Source organism: Pimephales promelas, chromosome 11 (genome assembly GCF_988280905.1).
Source record: "Pimephales promelas chromosome 11, fPimPro1.hap1.1, whole genome shotgun sequence".
In the NCBI taxonomy this organism is placed as follows: Eukaryota; Metazoa; Chordata; class Actinopteri; order Cypriniformes; family Leuciscidae; genus Pimephales; species Pimephales promelas.
The window spans coordinates 3,105,406-3,124,141 of NC_142779.1; the positions used below are offsets into that span (position 1 = coordinate 3,105,406).

The window sequence follows — 18,736 nt, forward strand, 5'->3', positions numbered from 1 at the left end:
TGAAAGTGTGTACACTACAGTAGTTGGGGGAAACCATGTGATGAAGCATAGGACCACTATTTATAGTCAACAGAACAACAGCAAAGAAGTTTAGATCTTTAAATACGAGTCTTAAAATGGCAAACATGGAAATATTAACTGTCCGATCATCTGTGTTAACTCTTCTACTGTATCCACAGATCATCACAATGTGGACAGGTAAGTGATTCATAACGGTTTCTTTTCATTTTTACTGTCAGACTATAGACAATCTTTATATGTACCTATATAGGCTAAGTTTAATACGTTTCTAAAAAAGTGTTTGTTGGTCCGGTTACAGTTGCCGATAGTTGCTCTGACTGCTATTCTTTATTTGTTTTTTTCCACAACCGTTACGTCACCTTGTCTTGTCGATGGGATCCTGAAAGAGAGATAGAGACAAAGTCCACTACCACTCCTTGCATACATGACACAAACAAAAAATATTAAAACGTCCTAGGATGCAACACTAACAGTATAGTGCATTTACACACATGAAAAATCATTTGAAGCGTATTGTTTGTATTATAACTAGAGCGCGACCGATAAAGGATTTTGAAGGCCGATACCGATACAAATATTTGTTGGTTTTAAAATCCGATATATCGGCCGATATTTGTTTTATTTATTTTTTTATTCCGAAACGCGCAACAAAACATTAACAGATTTCCCTAACATTAGTTATTTGTAGTTATTTATGAGTTTTAACTAAAATAATATGATAAAGCATTTTATAAAGAAACTTGTTTCTTTTATTGTCACAACAGAACAGACTGATGATAGTGGCATTAGCTAGCTTTGTGGTTAGCTAGTCTATGATGAGTCATAATTTATCGGTGGATAACGTCATACTGCAAATTGTAAAACATACATTTTCAATATAACAGGCCAAGGAGAGATGATACGTCTCATTGCTATAACTGTCACGCGCTATTAAAGAAATACTTCAGTCACATTGTTAAAAGTTAAAAGGACAACTACACTGTAATAACGTAACGTAACTATTACTAGCTAATTCCGCTTCACTCTCGGCTTATTTAACAGCAGCAAAACTGGACATGATAGTCACGAATTTTGTCATGCTTATTTGAGTTAAGAGAACTGATGGGAATGTTCTTTTAATTGTTATTCAAGCAATGTATGTCTCGTGACCAACTCAACGAGTGTTCCCAACAGGAACGGTGTAGAGTGCCCTCTGGTGGACAAACTATACAACTCCAACACTCATGACATGGTTCAAGCGTGTTTCGTCCGTTTTTATTTTATTTTTCAAATATTCATTTATCGGCCATTATAACTGCCGATACCGATAGTTTGGAAAATGCCTAATATCGGCCTGCCGATATATCGGTCTGGCTCTAATTATAACCTACACAGCGAAAACAGCCTGTATTTGACTGAAATTCCACTATCTGTAACAGGTACTCGACTCGAACTGGACTAACAAGCATGCTAAAGACAGGTGCTCTTGGGGCCAAGGGAGTGAGGTTTAAACGCACAGCCTACGTCCGTTAAATGATGGCGATGGTGAATGTTTATATGGTTGGAAATGGGATGCTAAATATAATTTTGGATTTAATAAGATTTTCCCAAGATTGAATCAACCTGGTGTCCTCCTGCTCTTTCAGACATCAAGACCTCCCAGCTCCTCATCCTCTCGTCCTGTCAGGAATTTGCCTTTCTCTTCGAATCAGACTTTCTTTTTACTTGATTTATGTTGTTACCGCATTAAATTATTGTCATTGGGAATGATATCTGCAATACATGCTGGTTCTGTTTTGTTTGCGCTCCCTGCTCTTGGCCAGAACAGAACCATACACTGTAAAAAATGATCGGTAAAAACGGTAAAAGACTGTAAAATTGCTACAGTGTAAAACTTTTAATTGGTTAACAGAACCTTTCCTTACTATATACGGTAAATAACTGTGATGTTCTAATGGTAAATTTCATGTAATTTTACTGTAAAATACCGTTAAATTTACAGTTTTTAAAGTGAAAATGAACAACTCATTGTATTATTTACAGTGAAAACCCGCAAATTGACATTCCCACAATTCCCTGCGTGACGCTTCGCATTTGATGTATATTTTTGTTGAAATAACTTGTTTCTTCATAGTTTGCTTAGTCTTTTTCTAATCAGTTATGTACATTAGGGTTTTATGTGACATTTAATGTTGTTAAATTAATGTTTATTGCCTTTTTAAAATTTCATGTGTGTTACCATGATGGTGTTTAATGTTTGAATGAATGACACTGTGCAGCTTCTATATATTAATATTAAGACTCTTGTGGAAGAGTTGCATTGTGAGCTTCCATATATTATTCGTCTCATCACTGCTGTGATTGATGGTTGTCAGTGTATTACAATGGTTTAAAATAAACATTAATACTTCAATTGGTTGATAATTTAACAGTATATCAGATAATGAAATACGGTTTATTTCTGTAAATTTAAGTTAAGTCTGTAAAACCTTGATACCGTAAAAACTTGCTACCGTATTTTATACTGTAAAGTTCTGGCAACCACAGCTGCCGGTATTTTACCGTAAATTGAACACATTTTTTTTTACAGTGTACCACTAAACTGTATGCTTTCTGTCAATCATCTTTGACGATAGTGGTCCTAACAGAAATGCATATTTATAAATAAAAAAAAACCGCATCAATTCCTATAAGTACTCTCTCTCTCTCTCTCTCTTTTTTTTTAGACTACCATGCAGTAAATGTCCTGGCCTATACTCGCATGATGGGAAACGGGTCCATGGATCAGGCAGTTGTTGTTTTGGTGAATGACAGCATATTTGCATACTTTGACCAAGAGAATAAAACGTTTGCCCTGCGGTGCCAGCGCCGGATTTTCTGTTTTAGAGAAGCGGGACAGCATTTTTTGCCTGGGCGAGGTGACAAAGGGATTCTATCGACAAGCTGAATACCTGGAAAAACTCAAAGAGGAAACAAACTCATCAAAGCCACTTTTGGGTGAATTTAATGATCACCACTTATAAGTAATTTGCTTCTGTTTTGCAATAAGTTAATCACTAATGATATTGTTTGTCCACAGTACGCCCTTCAGTCAATGTGTATACTGAGTTTCCTGAGGAAGAAGGAAAAGCAAATGTCCTTTACTGCTATGCCACAGGATTTTACCCTGGGGACATTGAAATAAACTTTTTTCAAAATGGCCATAAGTCAATTGTGAAGGTAGAGACCTCTGACTTAATGTATAGCAAAGACTGGACCTTCAGAGTGTACAAGTACATGACTATCACCCCGCGGACTGGAGACGAGTACACATGTGAAGTGAGACACAGTAGTATGGCTGAACCCACAATCAAAGCGTGGAGTGAGTTTATTCACTTTTTTTATGATGAAATACAAATTGCATTTAAAAAAGTAATACATTACCTTCATAATACACACCTTCCTCTCTTTTCCTCAAGGGCCCGAGTTTTCAGCTGCACACACACCACATCTCTACTGGGCTTGTTCACTACCTCTCGGGGTCCTGTTGGGCATCATGACATCTGTCCTGATTTTAAGAAGAAAATGGAATTCTCAATTATGATGTTTTTTGAAAAACTGCATGTTAATCTTATTAACTCATTGATTTAGGTAATCTATTCGAGGATCTTTAAATTATTTTTTAGGCCTACTTCATGTTTAATTTTAATCTTTATTCTGTAAATCGGTGTTTGCATATCCTTTGGTCATTATAAAATGAAAAAAATAAAAAAAATAAAAAATTCAATATTTGCTGTGCAAGACCCACTCTGAACATCCGGTGGCAGCAAAACCCAAAAAATCTGACATGTCATACATTCAACTTCTCTACCTTTAAAAATGTAGAAGATTTAAGAGACAAATGGCCTCACATATGTTTTATGTCTGTATCTGCACAGTATTACTGTTATAGTTAACATAGTGACATTTTGACGCATAGATGAATGTTGCGCTCACAGAGGAATCCACGTTTAGCGCATCGGTTCAAACGAATCATTTAAAAGAATCGATTCGCGAATCAGACATCACGACTCCTCAGGCGCTCAGTGGAGTCTTCATGAGGAGAACAGGAGCATCTTTACTAACTTCTGCAACCGTTTATCAAATATTTCCTCTCAGGCTTGTTTCAATGACTATCAGACTGAGACTGCGCAGGAACCGTAAAGACTCTTGAGGATTAAAAACAACCGACACAAGTCGACAATTCTGCGGTTTTACATAGATAGACTCGGATACAAGAGGATGAATTTATCATACACAGTTTTTCTCCTGCTAAACCTCTTATCGCTGTGCAACTGTAATGATGCAACGCAAGTAAGTATACTCGTATATTCAATTAATATTTTGATTCATATTTCTATAACACAATTAATTAATATTATTTTTTATAAATAAAGCCTAATATAATGTATGTAATGTTGCAAAAATGTTGGTAATCTCAATTAAAAACATTTGACAAGGCATATACAGTAGGCTACTGTATGTATAGGGTGAATATGCCAATGAGATGACTGGTAAAGTGTCCCAATCAACCTGAATTCACCCCTACATTTATTTATGTTTATTTATGTCATTTATGTTAGTTATCAAAGCATTTGGACACTTAAATCGCACTTAAAAATAAAAACTAAATATTTAGTATCATCTGTGCTCAAATTCTGTAACTTTGCTTTCCTTTATCATTTTTTGCTCAGTGTCTTGAAATTATTTTTTTAGTGGATCTATGAAGTCATTACCACAGGTATAACGTTAGTTCGCAAAAATATAACAAACAATATAGCAAATAAATTTCTCTAATCTAGTGCAATGACATTCAGACATTTTAGATGTGCCCATAAAAGTTTTTGAAACCAGTACAGGAGACAGTTGTACCATTAAATATGTCAGATGCATTTTTGCGTTTGATCCAGATTAGCACAGTCTTTGTTTACCATGGCAAATGCTTAGTGAAATTTAAGGGCAATACATTTCCTCTCTCCTCTAACGAGTCTGTATTTAACTGCCATGAATAACAGTCAGGAGACCAGCCTTTTGGACAGAGGTCGCAGAGACATCTGCCTAACAGCTTTTTGTGCAGCTGCCATCAAGCCGCCGAAGAGAAAAAGAGTATTAGACGCTTACATGTGGTTCCTGGAGAGGACCTTAGAGGTTGCCCACTGACCGAACACACGGTCCAAATGCATCTGGGACAACATCGCTTCGATAAATCGTTGCTGGAGTAATATTTGTGTTTCTAAGGGGACTTGGTTGTGTGTCGGTGGCACACCGATGCGGCCTGAGCTTTCATGTCATGCCCCACAGGAGTCCCCATGACATCACACCCACAACATCTGGCCTTGATAATTCATGTGTGCCATTTTTCATTTCCATACAAACTAACGTTTAGTGGGAATGTTCCTTGCGATCGTTTTAGATGTCCAATATCTCCTCCGTATGAGCTTGTGTTCTGTAATTTCGGGATAACTGCTTGCCATCAAATTGTAACCAGGTGCTCGGATGGTTTCTTAACTCGTGCACTTTTGTGCCTCAGGGTTGCATGGATAAGCACCGAGTGATGGGCATCCTGCGTCAAATGGAGAAGTTTCTTAAAGGACAGGAGATCCGATTCACCGAAGGGCTTCGGATTATGAAATCCAAGCTCACCAACCTTCAAAACTCAGTGTCCAAGTTCCCACAAGCAGACCAGTCCTCATGTAAGTAACACATGGCATGTCCACATATCTCATCATCTCTGTGGATTAATTACTTTTACATGTAGGGTACAAAGGCACACTTTTGCTTATAATTCACTCACCCCCATGTCATCCAAGATATCCACGTCTTTCTTTCTTCTGTCGTAAAGAAATTAAGGTTTTTGATTAAAAACATTCCAGGATTTTCTCCATATAATGGACTTCAATGGGGTCCAAACGGTTCAAGGTCCAAGTGAGAGTTTCAAGTGAGGCTTTAAACGACACCAGACGATGAATAAGGGTCTTATCTAGCGAAACGATCAGTAATTTCAAAAATAAATAAAAATGTTTAAGTTTTATGAGCACAAATGCTTGCCTTGCTCTGTTCTGTGATGAGCATTCGTGATTCTTCTGTTCAAACTCGTTCATCAAAATGAACAAATCTTTGACTCGAAGGATCCTAGATAAGACCCTTATTCATCGTCTGGTGTCGTTTAAAGCCCTTTGAAGCTGCACTGAAACTCTCATTTGGACCTTGAACCGTTTGGACCCCATTGAAGTCCATTATATGGAGAAAATCCTGGAAAAAATCTTAATTTCTTTTCGACTGAAGAAAGAAAGACATGGACATCTTGGATGACATGGGGGTGAGTAGATTATCAGCAAAAGTGAAATATTCCTTTAAATCTTTTCATCATATGAAGCGATCGTGTCCCTTCAGAAAATTTGGACTAAACGGCTACTGTAAATTCTTTATGGATTCGTTTTCCAATCTCTTTATGAACTTTTTGATGCGTCAAAGTGGTAGTTGCATAGCTTTGAATGGAAAGATAGAAATCTGTTACGGGTTTGGAACGACATGAGGGCGAGTAATTAATGACAGAATTTCCCCTTTTGGGTCAACTATCCCTTTAAATATGTTTTCTGGCTAAATCCTTGTGTTTAAATCAGTTCTTCTAATCAGGAAAATGAACGAGTTACACAGAAGGGTCTTTAGTCAAACATTTCCCCATGCAAATGTGTGTTTTGAACGAAAGAGCGTGTGTTAGTTGGCGATAAAACTATTCAGCCAATAAAAAAACATGTTTTTGGACAGTAATTCTGGCAAAGAGGATTTATTAATCCTAATAAACGAGTTGAAAGGCTACACAATTCCAGCAAATCCTCTCGAAATCTATGAGTATTTTATAAGCATGAAATGACTTCCTTCCTTCAAATGAGTGGTCTGGCTGGTTCTTCAGGTCTGGATTACTCTACGGATAATGTGAATGGGTCGGATGTGAGACTGTGTCATTTGGCTGACGCTGATGCACATTTCATGAACCGGGGTTGGCGACAGGCATGATCAAGAATTACTTTGGCGTTTGTAGCAGCCGGTGCTTGACAGGACAGAATGATGTAGATTCTGTGACAAACTACTGATCATCTTTTACATTTATGCGCTGATTTGACAGGATTATGCATTTGTCGGACTTGACAAAAACAATCCCTTTTAAAAAGATGCTTACTGTTGCTTGGATTTTTTTTTACTCCCAACATTTAAAAAAAATAAAAATCAATAATCCAACATGCTTTAGTTGTTTCGTCTCACATATTACACAAGTAACTAAATTTACAGGAATGGACAATGGTTTTAATGTGGATTTTTAAAAAGTTTAAAACCAACAATATTTTTTATTTTCATGTTGTGGCATGTTTTGAAATGAAACAAAGTATTAAATTAAATATATTGTAGAGCAGGTTTGAGATCAGTGTTATTTTATTTTCTTCATATTAGTTTACTATTAGTTATATTAGTTTACTAGTATATTAGTTTACTATTAGTTAACCATAATATCATTGGCTTTAATGATTTAAAGTTGCAAGTTCAGAAGCAAATTATAGCATTTTTATGTACAAAAGCAAACTATTGTTGTTGTTTTTTGTGCATGAATTGTGCACAATAAGGCCGACATTTTTTAAAGGAGTAGTTCACTTTAAAAAAAAAACTTTTGCTGATAATTTACTCATAATTTATGTCTTTCTTTCTTCAGTCGAAAAGAAATTAAGGTTTTTGATGAAAACATTCCAGGATTTTCTCCATATAATGGACTTCAATGGGGTCCAAATGGTTCAAGGTCTAAATGAGAGTTTCAGTGCAGCTTTAAAGAGCTTTAAACAACACCAGACGATGAATAAGGGTCTTATCTAGCAAAACCATCGGTAATTTCAAAAATATATAAAAAAGTTTAAGTTTTATAAGCACAAATGCTCGCCTTGCTCTGTTCTGTGATGAGCGTTCGTGACTCTCTTGTTCAAACTCGTTCATCAAAATGAACGAATCTTTTTTCGAGTAATGACTCGAAGGGTCCTAGATAAGACTCTTATTTATCGTCTGGTGTCGTTTAAAGCTGCACTGAAACTCTCATTTGGACCTTGAACCGTTTGGACCCCATTGAAGTCCATTATATGGAGAAAATCCTGGAATGTTTTCATCAAAAACCTTAATTTCTTTTCGACTGAAGAAAGAAAGACATGGACATCTTGGACGACATGGGGGTGAGTAAATTATCAGCAAAAGTTTTTTTTTTAAAAGTGAACTACTCCTTTAAGTCAACTTTGATTTCATGTTCACTTCTAATAGGCTTAAACAAACGACAAGAACCAGCTCTTGTTTTTCTGCATGGTCCATGTGGTATTGTTCATGTATTCGTAAGCTGTCTGTATGAAATGAGGCATTTCCCATGAATCTTTTCCCATGACGGTTCCCACATTCAGTTAGATGTGCCTGCCTTCAGGCAAAATATCTCAACATTTCAGCATGCGTGACTTTCATCCCTCGTGTAACCTTTCCCTTCTCTGACATTCCTCCTCTCTTTATGTCTCTTTCTCCTGTCTTTTCATCTCTAGCCCAGTTCTCATGCCCAGCTCTGGTGGCTCCGGCCCACGGCAGAAAGTTTGGCTCGAAGCACCTGGTGGGTCACGAGGTTCATTTCACGTGTTCTCAGGGTTATCGCTTGATGGGATCGGGGACACGCGTGTGCCAGGAGAACGGTACATGGAGTGGAGCCGGTGTCGTCTGTAAAGGTGCGTCAGAAATACACTGCTAATCCTGGACCCTCAACACAAGTGAACATCAGGGCAAAACAGACTGTCCTGTGCTTTTTATCTAATCAGAAATGTTTAGACGAGGTCAATCAAGTCCTTAATTTTTTTGCTTTAAAGGTGCTATATGTAACTTTTCTTTCTAAAATGAATCATTTTTTTATTGCCTGTGTGTGAAGGGGTTGTAATCACACATTACAATGATCCACTTGCCGGGTTTTGCTATTACCTCTGAAGGCCCGTATTCCTATTTCTATGTGAAGTCTCCCAGTCGGATTTTCTGCGAAATCCATCGGATGTGACGTGCATGCGCGCTCGCTCTCATTTATATATAGTCTAAGGCTGCATTTACACTGCAGGTCTTGATGCCCAAATCCGATTTTCTGACAATATCTGATTTTTTTGACGATCTGCCTACATCATCTTTTAAAAGTGACCCATGTCCAATTTTTGCATTTACACTATACACTGCTGAAACTACCAAATGCAGACGTTCTGACCCGGGAAATTAAGCAAAACAGCACAAAATTCAATGGATGCAGATGCGAATAAAATTATCCTGTGTTTTCTTTCCACAATATTTCAGTAAGTCATTAAAACATTGGTCTCGTACAGCGGAGAAAAAAGAGGAGAGGCCTCCTTAAAACGATGCCTCATATCTCGTGAAATGTCTTCAAAAACGGATTTATTTCTGTAACAACCCTGTATTTTTGCCTGCACTCTTCGCCCCAAACACTCAAAAGACATGAAACCTCCGCATTGCTCCACTGTGTGTATCCTTTCTTCCATCGCGCCTGTAATCGCGCACTTTTTAATGACGTACGACTCTCTTTACCGGGGAATATCCGATTTGTCTGCTTACATGGCACACGCAAATGCACATATCTGATTCATATCCGATTTATTACCACATATGAATGAGGCCTGAATCCGATCTGAGAAAATCGGAATCCATGCTTTTTTTTTCTGCTTATGCCGAGTTCAGACTGCATGATTTTAGCCACGATTTTGGCTCGCCGACAGGTTTTGAGAAATCGCCGACAAATGCCCGAAATCACAGGCAAATCGGCACTCGTTCACGCGAGTGACAATCACGCAGTGTGAATGAACAAAGACGCGAACTGAGAGAATCACCGACGAGTCGCCGACGCCCGTGAGATATTTGGCATGCTAAATATCTGGACCTGTCGGCGATTCAAAATCCTGCTGTGTGAAAAGTGTTTTGACTGAAAACTACATCGGCGATCACCGGCAGCCAGTGAGAGAGCAAGATACAGAGCAGCAGGGAGTTTGGGGAGGAGTTATAGATCACATATCAACATGATATGGCATTGTTTCAACAAAAAAAGCTTCTTCTCGGTCTATTTGGACACAATAAATGGAAGAAAAATTAGTAGAAATTTGGCAGGAGCACTCGTGTCTGTTTCACCAGCTGTACCACAACCGGGTCGAAAAAAAAAGTCTCACGTGAGAACTCCGGTCTTGCACGTGTGGTGTCGCGTTGTTTCCTTTTCACATCTCACGTGTGTTTGTTGTGAAACGTAGTTTGCGCGCAGCGTGCTAGACAGAGTCTGTCGGCGATTTTTCTAAAGTCATGCAGTGTGAAACCTTCTGTCGCCGATCCATCGTCCAGTGTGAACACAGCAGCGACTGAATGCTGGCCAAGATAGTCATGCAGTGTGAAAAGAGCAGCGACCTGACTACTTTGAAAATCGTGCAGTCTGAAAGAGCCATTACACGTTCACCGGTCATATCCGATCTGTGCCACATGAGAGGAAAAAAATCGGATTTGGGTCACTTGAACCATGCAGTGTAAACGAGGCCTATGAGACGGCACTGCAGCTGACGACATGAGTCTGATAACACCAAAACACTCCTGCCTCCAGCATAACACACACACTCCAACACAAACTCCACATAAATATAAAACACAAAACAAAACTTTATCTGCTGAAGCTCGTCACGCCAAACGTGAATTGGATCGACTCCAGACCAAAACACGGATCAACATCGGCAGAGCGTTTGAATTATGGAGAGACCTCCGCTATTTTTATTGTGATAAATTACAAGTTTTCAGATATGCTGAAATAATAGTAAACTGTATTGATATAGCAAGGTAAACTACAACATATATGAGACATGAAATGATCACTGTTCTAGGACAACAAAAAGTCAGTGCTTTAAGATGTAACTTTTATTTTCTGTACCAGATCTACTGTGTCTAACGTCACTCATCCACTACTATCATATTGTTTATAATACACATTTCCAGACACGTTCAGTACATAATGTTACTTCCTACGATCTTACTGTCACACTGAAATTGTTCAGTCTAGTTCACTAACCGTTTCCGTTATCATATTATTAGGGATGTAACGATACCCTCATGTCACGATTCGATACATATTATGATACTGAACTCACGATACGATATTATTGCGATACTCCAAGACATATGGTAAAAGGTTAACAAAAAAAATGCTAAATGCTAAATTTGATATTACATTGTGGGTTTAAATGAATAGGTTTGGACTTGGTGCTTGTAACCCAGACAGCGGTCACACCAGAATAACAATATTTATGATTCTGAAGCTGAAAATACAGAATTATCTTAGATTAATATGCTTCCACTCTTTCAGTGACTAGATATATTTAAAATAATGTCACTTTTTACTTGTAACATCAGACATTTGGCATTATCAGGACCCACAAATATTCCCCCATTGCATTATTATACATTATATGCAACATTATAATATAGTAGTTTAATGTATACTTACACTAAAACTCTAAAACTTGAATTTTTTTTCACATAGTAATTTTTATTTTGGGGGGACTATCCACGATACGTATTGTAGTATTTTTGTATTGCGATATATTGTGGCATGATATATTGTTACACCCCTACATATTATACATTCACCGATGTTGACATTGCTGATTGTGAAAGATACACAAATATTTAGTGAAATATCGGTAACACTTTACAATAAGGTTCATTAGTTAATATTAGTTAATCTATTAACTAACATGAACTAACCATGAGCAATACATTTGTTAAAGTATTTGTTAATGTTCGTTGATGTTAATAAAGCTGTTCGTTGTTTGTACAAGTTAGTTCACAGCGCATCAACTAATGTTAACAAGTTTTAATAAAGTATTAGTAAATATTGAAATTAACGTTTACAAAGATTAATAAATGCTGTATAAGTTCTGTTCATTATTTGTTCATGCTAACTAATTTAGTTAACTAATGTTAACTAATTAACCTTTTAACAGCACAAATGTAACGTTATCATGGTACGAGCATGGAGTGTTAGTTCAGTCAAGCTGATAACAGTAGACTATTATTGTAACGTTGCAGTGGGAGTTTAAATGAGTTTCCAGCATGTTGTGTGACGCTTTCTCCGGTGTGTAAAGTGTGTAAAGGCCATGTACATGAGCGCTCTTGTAAAAATTGGTTGCAATCTGAAACATCACCGATAGAGGCCGCTAAAAAATACATATAGCACCTTTAAGCAATCAGGCATGTAAATGTACCGATCTCGTATCGAACCGTGACCCCAAAACTAAAGTACGTACTGAACCGTGACTTCTGTATACCATTACACCATATATATATAGAGAGATAAAAAATATGTTTACAAATTAATAATTTAAACTACCCAGAGACATTGACCTGAAACACGTTGAAGACCCCTGCAACAGCAAATGTTTAACTGATTAGCCTATGTTTTAAAGTAGATTAGAAACTCAAAAATCAGATGAAGCAAAGCAGCATGTATCATCATCATCACACATTCTCTGCTATGTAACTATATCTGTGTTTTTGAGCAGAATTCCTGGACTAAGACACACATTATATTGTGAGCTGGGTAATCTGAAATCCCATTGAGAGTGACACTACTGAGATAGTGCCTGAATACCTGTGCTTGTGAAAGAAACTGACTGTGAACACCACACACACACAGGCACTGAGATAAGGAGTGTGTGAAGACAGAGAGGCATTCTTCGCCTCTGAGCTGCACTGAATGAAGCGCTCGTTAAAGAAGCATTAAGTGTCCCGAGACGCAGAAAAACACCTGTACTTGCATTCCTGCCCATGGTGCGTCTCAACGCCTTCAACTCTACTGTAAAAAGAGCCAGATTCATAGGTCAAGTTTCAGCTAGCACACAAAAGTCTGGACACACTTTACTGAACTTGTGTTTCCCGTAATCTTAAAAACATTTGTGTTACAATCCCTGGTCAAAGGCAGAATAACAGCTTAAGGAAAAACAACATGAAATAGTGTGCTACGCATAAACAATCCCAGACAATGAGGGATACAAACAAAGAAGTTGTTCACTTTTCAAAAAACATTTGCTGATAAGTTACTCACCCCCATGTCATCCAAGATGTCCATGTCTTTCTTTCTTCAGTCGAAAAGAAATTAAGGTTTTTGATGAAAACATTCCAGGATTTTTCTCCATATAATGGACTTCAATGGGGTCCAAACGGTTCAAGGTCCAAAAGACACTTTCTGTACAAACTGCAAACTGTTCAAAGGGCTTTTAACGATTCCAGACGATGAATAAGGGTCTTATCAAGCGAAACAATAAATAATAAATATAAATAAATAACAAAGTTTAAGTTTTATAAGCTCAAATGCTCGCCTTGCTCTGTTCTGTGTGACTCTCCCGTTCGAACTCGTTCATCAAAATGAACAAATCTTTTTCTGAGTCATTTGGTTCATTCAAAGAACGAAACGAACGAATTGACTCGTTGAAAAAAGATTTGTTCATTTTGATGAACGAGTTCGAACAGTAGAGTCACGAACGTGCAAAACCTTAATTTCTTTTCGACTGAAGAAAGAAAGACATGGACATCTTGGATGACATGGGGGTGAGTGAATTATCAGCAAAAGTTTTTTGAAAAGTGAACTACTCCTTTAAATTAACAGAAAATTAGCAGCGGTGACAATTAAACGAATGATTGGCGGGAAACTAAGATAAAGGAGAACATTTGACTGAATAAACAAACTAAAGCCTAGTTCACACTACATGATTTTAAGCCCGATTTAAGCCAGATTTGCAAATCGTTGAGTTCGGCCGACAAATCGCGTGCAAATCGCGGGGCCAATCTGTTAGTATGAAGGAGCCAACAACGCATCAAAGACGCTCGCCAAGGACAGAAAAATATCTAGCATGCTAGATAACCAGAGCCGTCGCACGACTCAACCTCTCGTGATGTCATGAGCTACAGCCAATCAGAGCAAGGCCTGGGTTGAGGTCAGTATTCTGTGGGGTATAGAGAGCCTAAGTCCGGCCTCTCCGCTTCCGGCTCATGGGACATTATTTCGGAAAAAATATGAATGGTAGTCAATGGCGAGAGACAACTTATCTTTTTATTCCGTCTGAACTGTGCCCTCAATTACACATATGATGTTTGTCGATTTAAAAGATAATTCTGAAAGTCAAAAATGTCACCGTTTGTCATACAACAGAAGAGTAACATTTAGTTTTATGTGAAAATCGCTCTGTGAACTACATCTCCCGGGAAGCGAAACGAGATCCGCTGCTCGTGTGTGTACAGTCTGGTACAAAACACTCAGGCATGACGGCGTAACGTTACGATTATAACGTAAGACTTTAGAAACAATGACAGACATTAGCCTCAGTAAAGTTAGCTTCATTCATTGGGAGAAAATGTGCGCCTTTGGGATTTGTAGTCTTTGTAATTACGTATTTTTACAGTCTCATACCTCAACGGTTTTACATCAAACTGCGACTTTCTTTACTTTAAAATGTATCTTTTAAATTGACGAACATCATATGTGTAATTCAGGGCACAATTCAAACGAGATCAAAATATTTGTTGTCTCTCGCCATTGACTACCATTCAATATTTTTCCGAAATATTTTTTTCCATTAAATTTTTTACCGATCCCATGGTGGTCGACCGGAAGGGGAGGGACCTAGGCTCTCTATAGAGAGCCCAAGTCCCTCCCTTTCCGGTCGACTAATACGGAATTTTCGGACTCTGTGTGCAACGGCCTGAAGAGTTTTCATGTTTTGCTCACTAAATCATTCCCATGCTTCCACTTCTCTAAAATGAGAAAATGTTTATATGATTCAGACTGGTATTCGATGTGTTTAGTGTGTATGGTCTCAGTGGGCAGAGGTTAAGCTCATGCACACATCTCATTAAGCGGCCCATGCTCCGATAGCACGCAACTATGCTAAGCATGCTATTGATGACTTCCTTTAATATCGCTGCTGGCAGCATTCGGGACATTCCTCGTGGTACAGTGGGACGGGGCGTGCGTGCCGCAGTGTGTTTGAAAGGGGTGTGTGTTTGAGGAGAGCGTTTGGGTTTGAAAGGCAGCACAGACACTGTAATGTCTATGTTTCTGCAGGTGGGAGTAAGTGAGTCTATTTTGAGAGTTTTGCTTCCGAAAGCACCTCTCAGAGTGGATGAAAAAACAGAAATATGTTCATAAGGAGTTTTGAAATAGTTTGGCGACTGAAGTGAACCTTTTACATCGGCAAAATCTCGTGCTTAAGCCTCCTGGGAAAGAAAATAAACAGGAGAGGGATCGTGAGCGCTGTTGTCGAAGAAAAATTCCTTTGGCAAAACTTTCTCAGTCGCTTCTTTTTTACTTAAATGTCCTCGTGTCTGATGTCTAACTGGACATTTCTTTAACTGGACAACTGTATTAATTTATTTTTTACCCAGTAGAGATATTTTTCTGGTGCAAAACAAGTTAAACTCGCAGCGAATGGCATTATGTTGAGATTACCTCATAAAGTCATTTTGACTCATCCCTCATGTTTAAGCCACTAAAAGACTTTTTTACATAGAAAAATAATAAAAATGACAAACACACAGACAGAAAAGGAAAGTGTCCCGAATCCCGATGGAAATGAGAATTTGTGTTTCATTTTAAAGGGATATATATGGGAATAATGTTGGCTTTAACAAAAATGCACTCTTCACATTAGGGTTATTGTTAACAAAACATCTTAATGGTCCTAAAATAGGCTCCATTTTCATCAATTTAAACAATAATTACTTTTTAAAAATGTAAACTTGTGACATTATTTTTTGTAACAATTCAGCAAAACACCCTAATTTTCATTACTCTACTGTGAAATCCCATATATATATATATATATATATATATATATATATTATATATATATACATTTTAATTTTTAAAAAAATATTTTTTAATATAATTTTTATTTAATATATATTTAATTATTAAAAACATTTTTGTTAATTAAAATAAAGCCAAAATAAATATAAATATTAGATGAAAAACTTAGAAATGTTGCCTTGGAACAGTTATAGTTTTAATCAGTCCTAAAATGATTAAAACTTAAATAAAAAATTGATTAAAGCTATAATTTGAAACAAAAAATAAAAATGACAAAGGCATATACTGTAAAAAAAAAGAAGAATTTAAAATATTATATTAGTGTATAAATACTACACACTAATAACACTGTCTCACATATCTGCTTTTATGGTGCAATCTGTGTTTATTTCCACTGTAAGAAAAGAAATCATGCCACAAACTCTTGCATCAAACCCGAAACCTTCATCATCATAATGCATTGATCTGAAATTGAGCAGACCTTTTCTTTTTATATGTTGTTTTTGACTATTGCACAATGATGCAAACATGTCCTTTGGCCTATTTTTGGAATCATCTAAACCAGATACTAGACCACAGCAGTTACACTCTTTTATTATAGAAATAACCACAAATCAAGTCAAAAGAAAGTGGTTTCAAGGATCATTTCATCCGCTCTTCAGGGATCTCTGCCCTAACATGTGTAGCTAAGAGAGCTCTATCTCCTCATCTGTGAGGAACATGTGTTAATGCTTCTGTACAAGCATGCTCTCACTGCCCATCAATGATATTTACAGCATCGGCAGTAAATCCCCATCGAGAGCACGTGAAGTTTGCAGCCCGCAGCTGCTGTGGACAGATGTTGTGTGGCACAGAAGCTGTTGTAAACCTAACCGACCTCTCAAACGTTTACGATTGGGGACGCAAACCAACACTGTGGATGTGACGGCGGGCATGTGAGAGAACCACGGGTTGGATCAGTGCTGCTCAACCCCAAACGCTGCACATTTTCTCTGTCTCCCCAATCAAACACTCATCAGCTCATTAGGACCTGAAATGGGTGTCAGAAAGAGGAGACTTTCAAAAAGTGGGGCCGGGTCCTACAGGACAGGGTTGAGAAACACCGGGTTAGGTGGACCTCCGTTTCTCCACTCCGTTGTTAACATTCCAGGAGATCGGTTTCATTTTACTGTGCCATTCTGTACAGGAAATAGGGAAGAATGTGGGCTTGTTTAATTCCTTCAACAATTCAGGTGTTTTCCATGGGCATGGACACATAATCCTCAGCTCTGTACAGACAAGGAGATAAGAATCTGGGATATTTCAAGTATTTCTTTCATTCTGCCTTAATTAGGAGGGCAAATCCATTTAGTGGCTTTACAAAACATAACCATTCAGGATTAATGTTTTTTTTTTTTTTGGATATAACTTACACTAAAATCAAAAGAAACTTTTTTTGCATTGTGATATTATTGTGATATTAGTTTCATTACTTTAAACAATATATAAAATATTATTTAAATTGTATGTATGTCATGGTAATCATTATTGTACTGCCTTTAATTTATATTGAATTAAATCACTGATTTAAGTCGGTTTAAAAATTATTGAAATTTTATTGCATAAAACATACTTTAGAAAGAATTATTACGAATAATAATTAAAAAACAGGTCCAGGTTCATTACGGTACTATACTTTTTATTTAACTATCAGATACTGCGTGTCGATTTTTACATTTTTATTTCAATTAAATGAATGTACTATATTTTATTTTGATAATTTTTTGTATATAATGTATATTTATTTAATATTTTGTATTTATGGGATTTTATGGTACTAAATTATATTTAATTTAGAAAACTTTTTAGTAAACTTTACTGTAACATGATGCATCTCTGCAAAAATGCTAAATGTTTTTTAATAATAATTATAAGATGACACTTTAGCGGTGCTTTAAAATGTCAGAAGGCAGGGATTCACAAACTTGTTTTCTCAGTTGAACTCCTTTGACCTCATATTTGAATATTATCACCCTAAGATTTTAAGTTAATATTTCATTATTAATAATGTCAAATAATGGCCACATGACATGCAGGCAAATAAATACTACTTAATATTAATGATAATACAATGATACAAATACTACATTTAAAGTGTTTTTTATTTAAAATTTGTATGATTTAATTAATTATTATTATTATTATTTTATTTGGTTCTGTTCTCCTATAATCCACTAGACGACACAAAACTCATCACACTTTTCTAAATATCCACATTTCAGGATGCACATGGAAATCATGGACAGCAATTCCAATTCCAAGTCTGTTCTAATTTCATCTAATTTTTAATGTTGTTTTTACAGTGTTATGTATTTATGTAATGATAATCGCTAAATAACTTAATATATTTTTAGAAAATTTTTTGTTAATGATTTTCAGTTTTGTTTAAGGTAATTAAATCAACAGTTTTTCAATAACTGAAGAAAATGTAAAAGTATTTGTGGTAAAAGTGTCCCTGCTGATATTTAATGAAATTTAATTTTTAAAGTAGGGCTGTCAAATGATTAATCGCGTTTATTCGCATCCAAAATAAAAGTTTGTATTAACATAATATATGTGGGTGCACTGTGTATAATTATTTTGTATATATAAATACATATACATGCATGCATATTTAAGACAAAATATTATTTATACATAAAATATTTATATATAATATAAATTATATATAAATCTATATACAGTTTATACATGAAAATATTTCTTAAATATACAAGCATGTGTGTGTATTTATGTATGTATATAAAATAATTATACACAGTGCACCCACATATATTATGTAAA

At 36.5% G+C, this 18,736-nt stretch overlaps 2 protein-coding genes and 1 long non-coding RNA gene across 3 annotated transcripts in view; 2 read left to right on the forward strand and 1 right to left on the reverse strand.

Annotated features, from left to right (window-relative positions):
* LOC120479610 (uncharacterized) lies at positions 1-3,782 on the forward strand. Its single transcript, XM_039672284.2, is given in 5 exon segments — positions 1-198; positions 2,727-2,859; positions 2,861-2,997; positions 3,080-3,361; positions 3,459-3,782. Coding segments are annotated over 5 exon segments (759 nt in total). The 5' UTR covers positions 1-116; the 3' UTR covers positions 3,584-3,782.
* Positions 3,448-18,736, reverse strand: part of LOC148977114 (uncharacterized) — an 18,614-nt gene continuing 3,325 nt past the window's right edge. Inside the window, exon 3 of the long non-coding RNA XR_016145468.1 lies at positions 3,448-3,547. This is a non-coding gene — a long non-coding RNA (uncharacterized LOC148977114). The remainder of the gene's footprint in view (positions 3,548-18,736) is intronic.
* The window catches only part of fbln7 (fibulin 7), a 24,628-nt gene continuing 9,773 nt past the window's right edge, over positions 3,882-18,736 (forward strand). Inside the window, exons 1-3 of the mRNA XM_039672281.2 lie at positions 3,882-4,332; positions 5,549-5,711; positions 8,580-8,756. Coding sequence (XP_039528215.1) covers positions 4,261-4,332; positions 5,549-5,711; positions 8,580-8,756 — 412 coding nt within the window. The 5' untranslated portion in view covers positions 3,882-4,260. The remainder of the gene's footprint in view (positions 4,333-5,548; positions 5,712-8,579; positions 8,757-18,736) is intronic.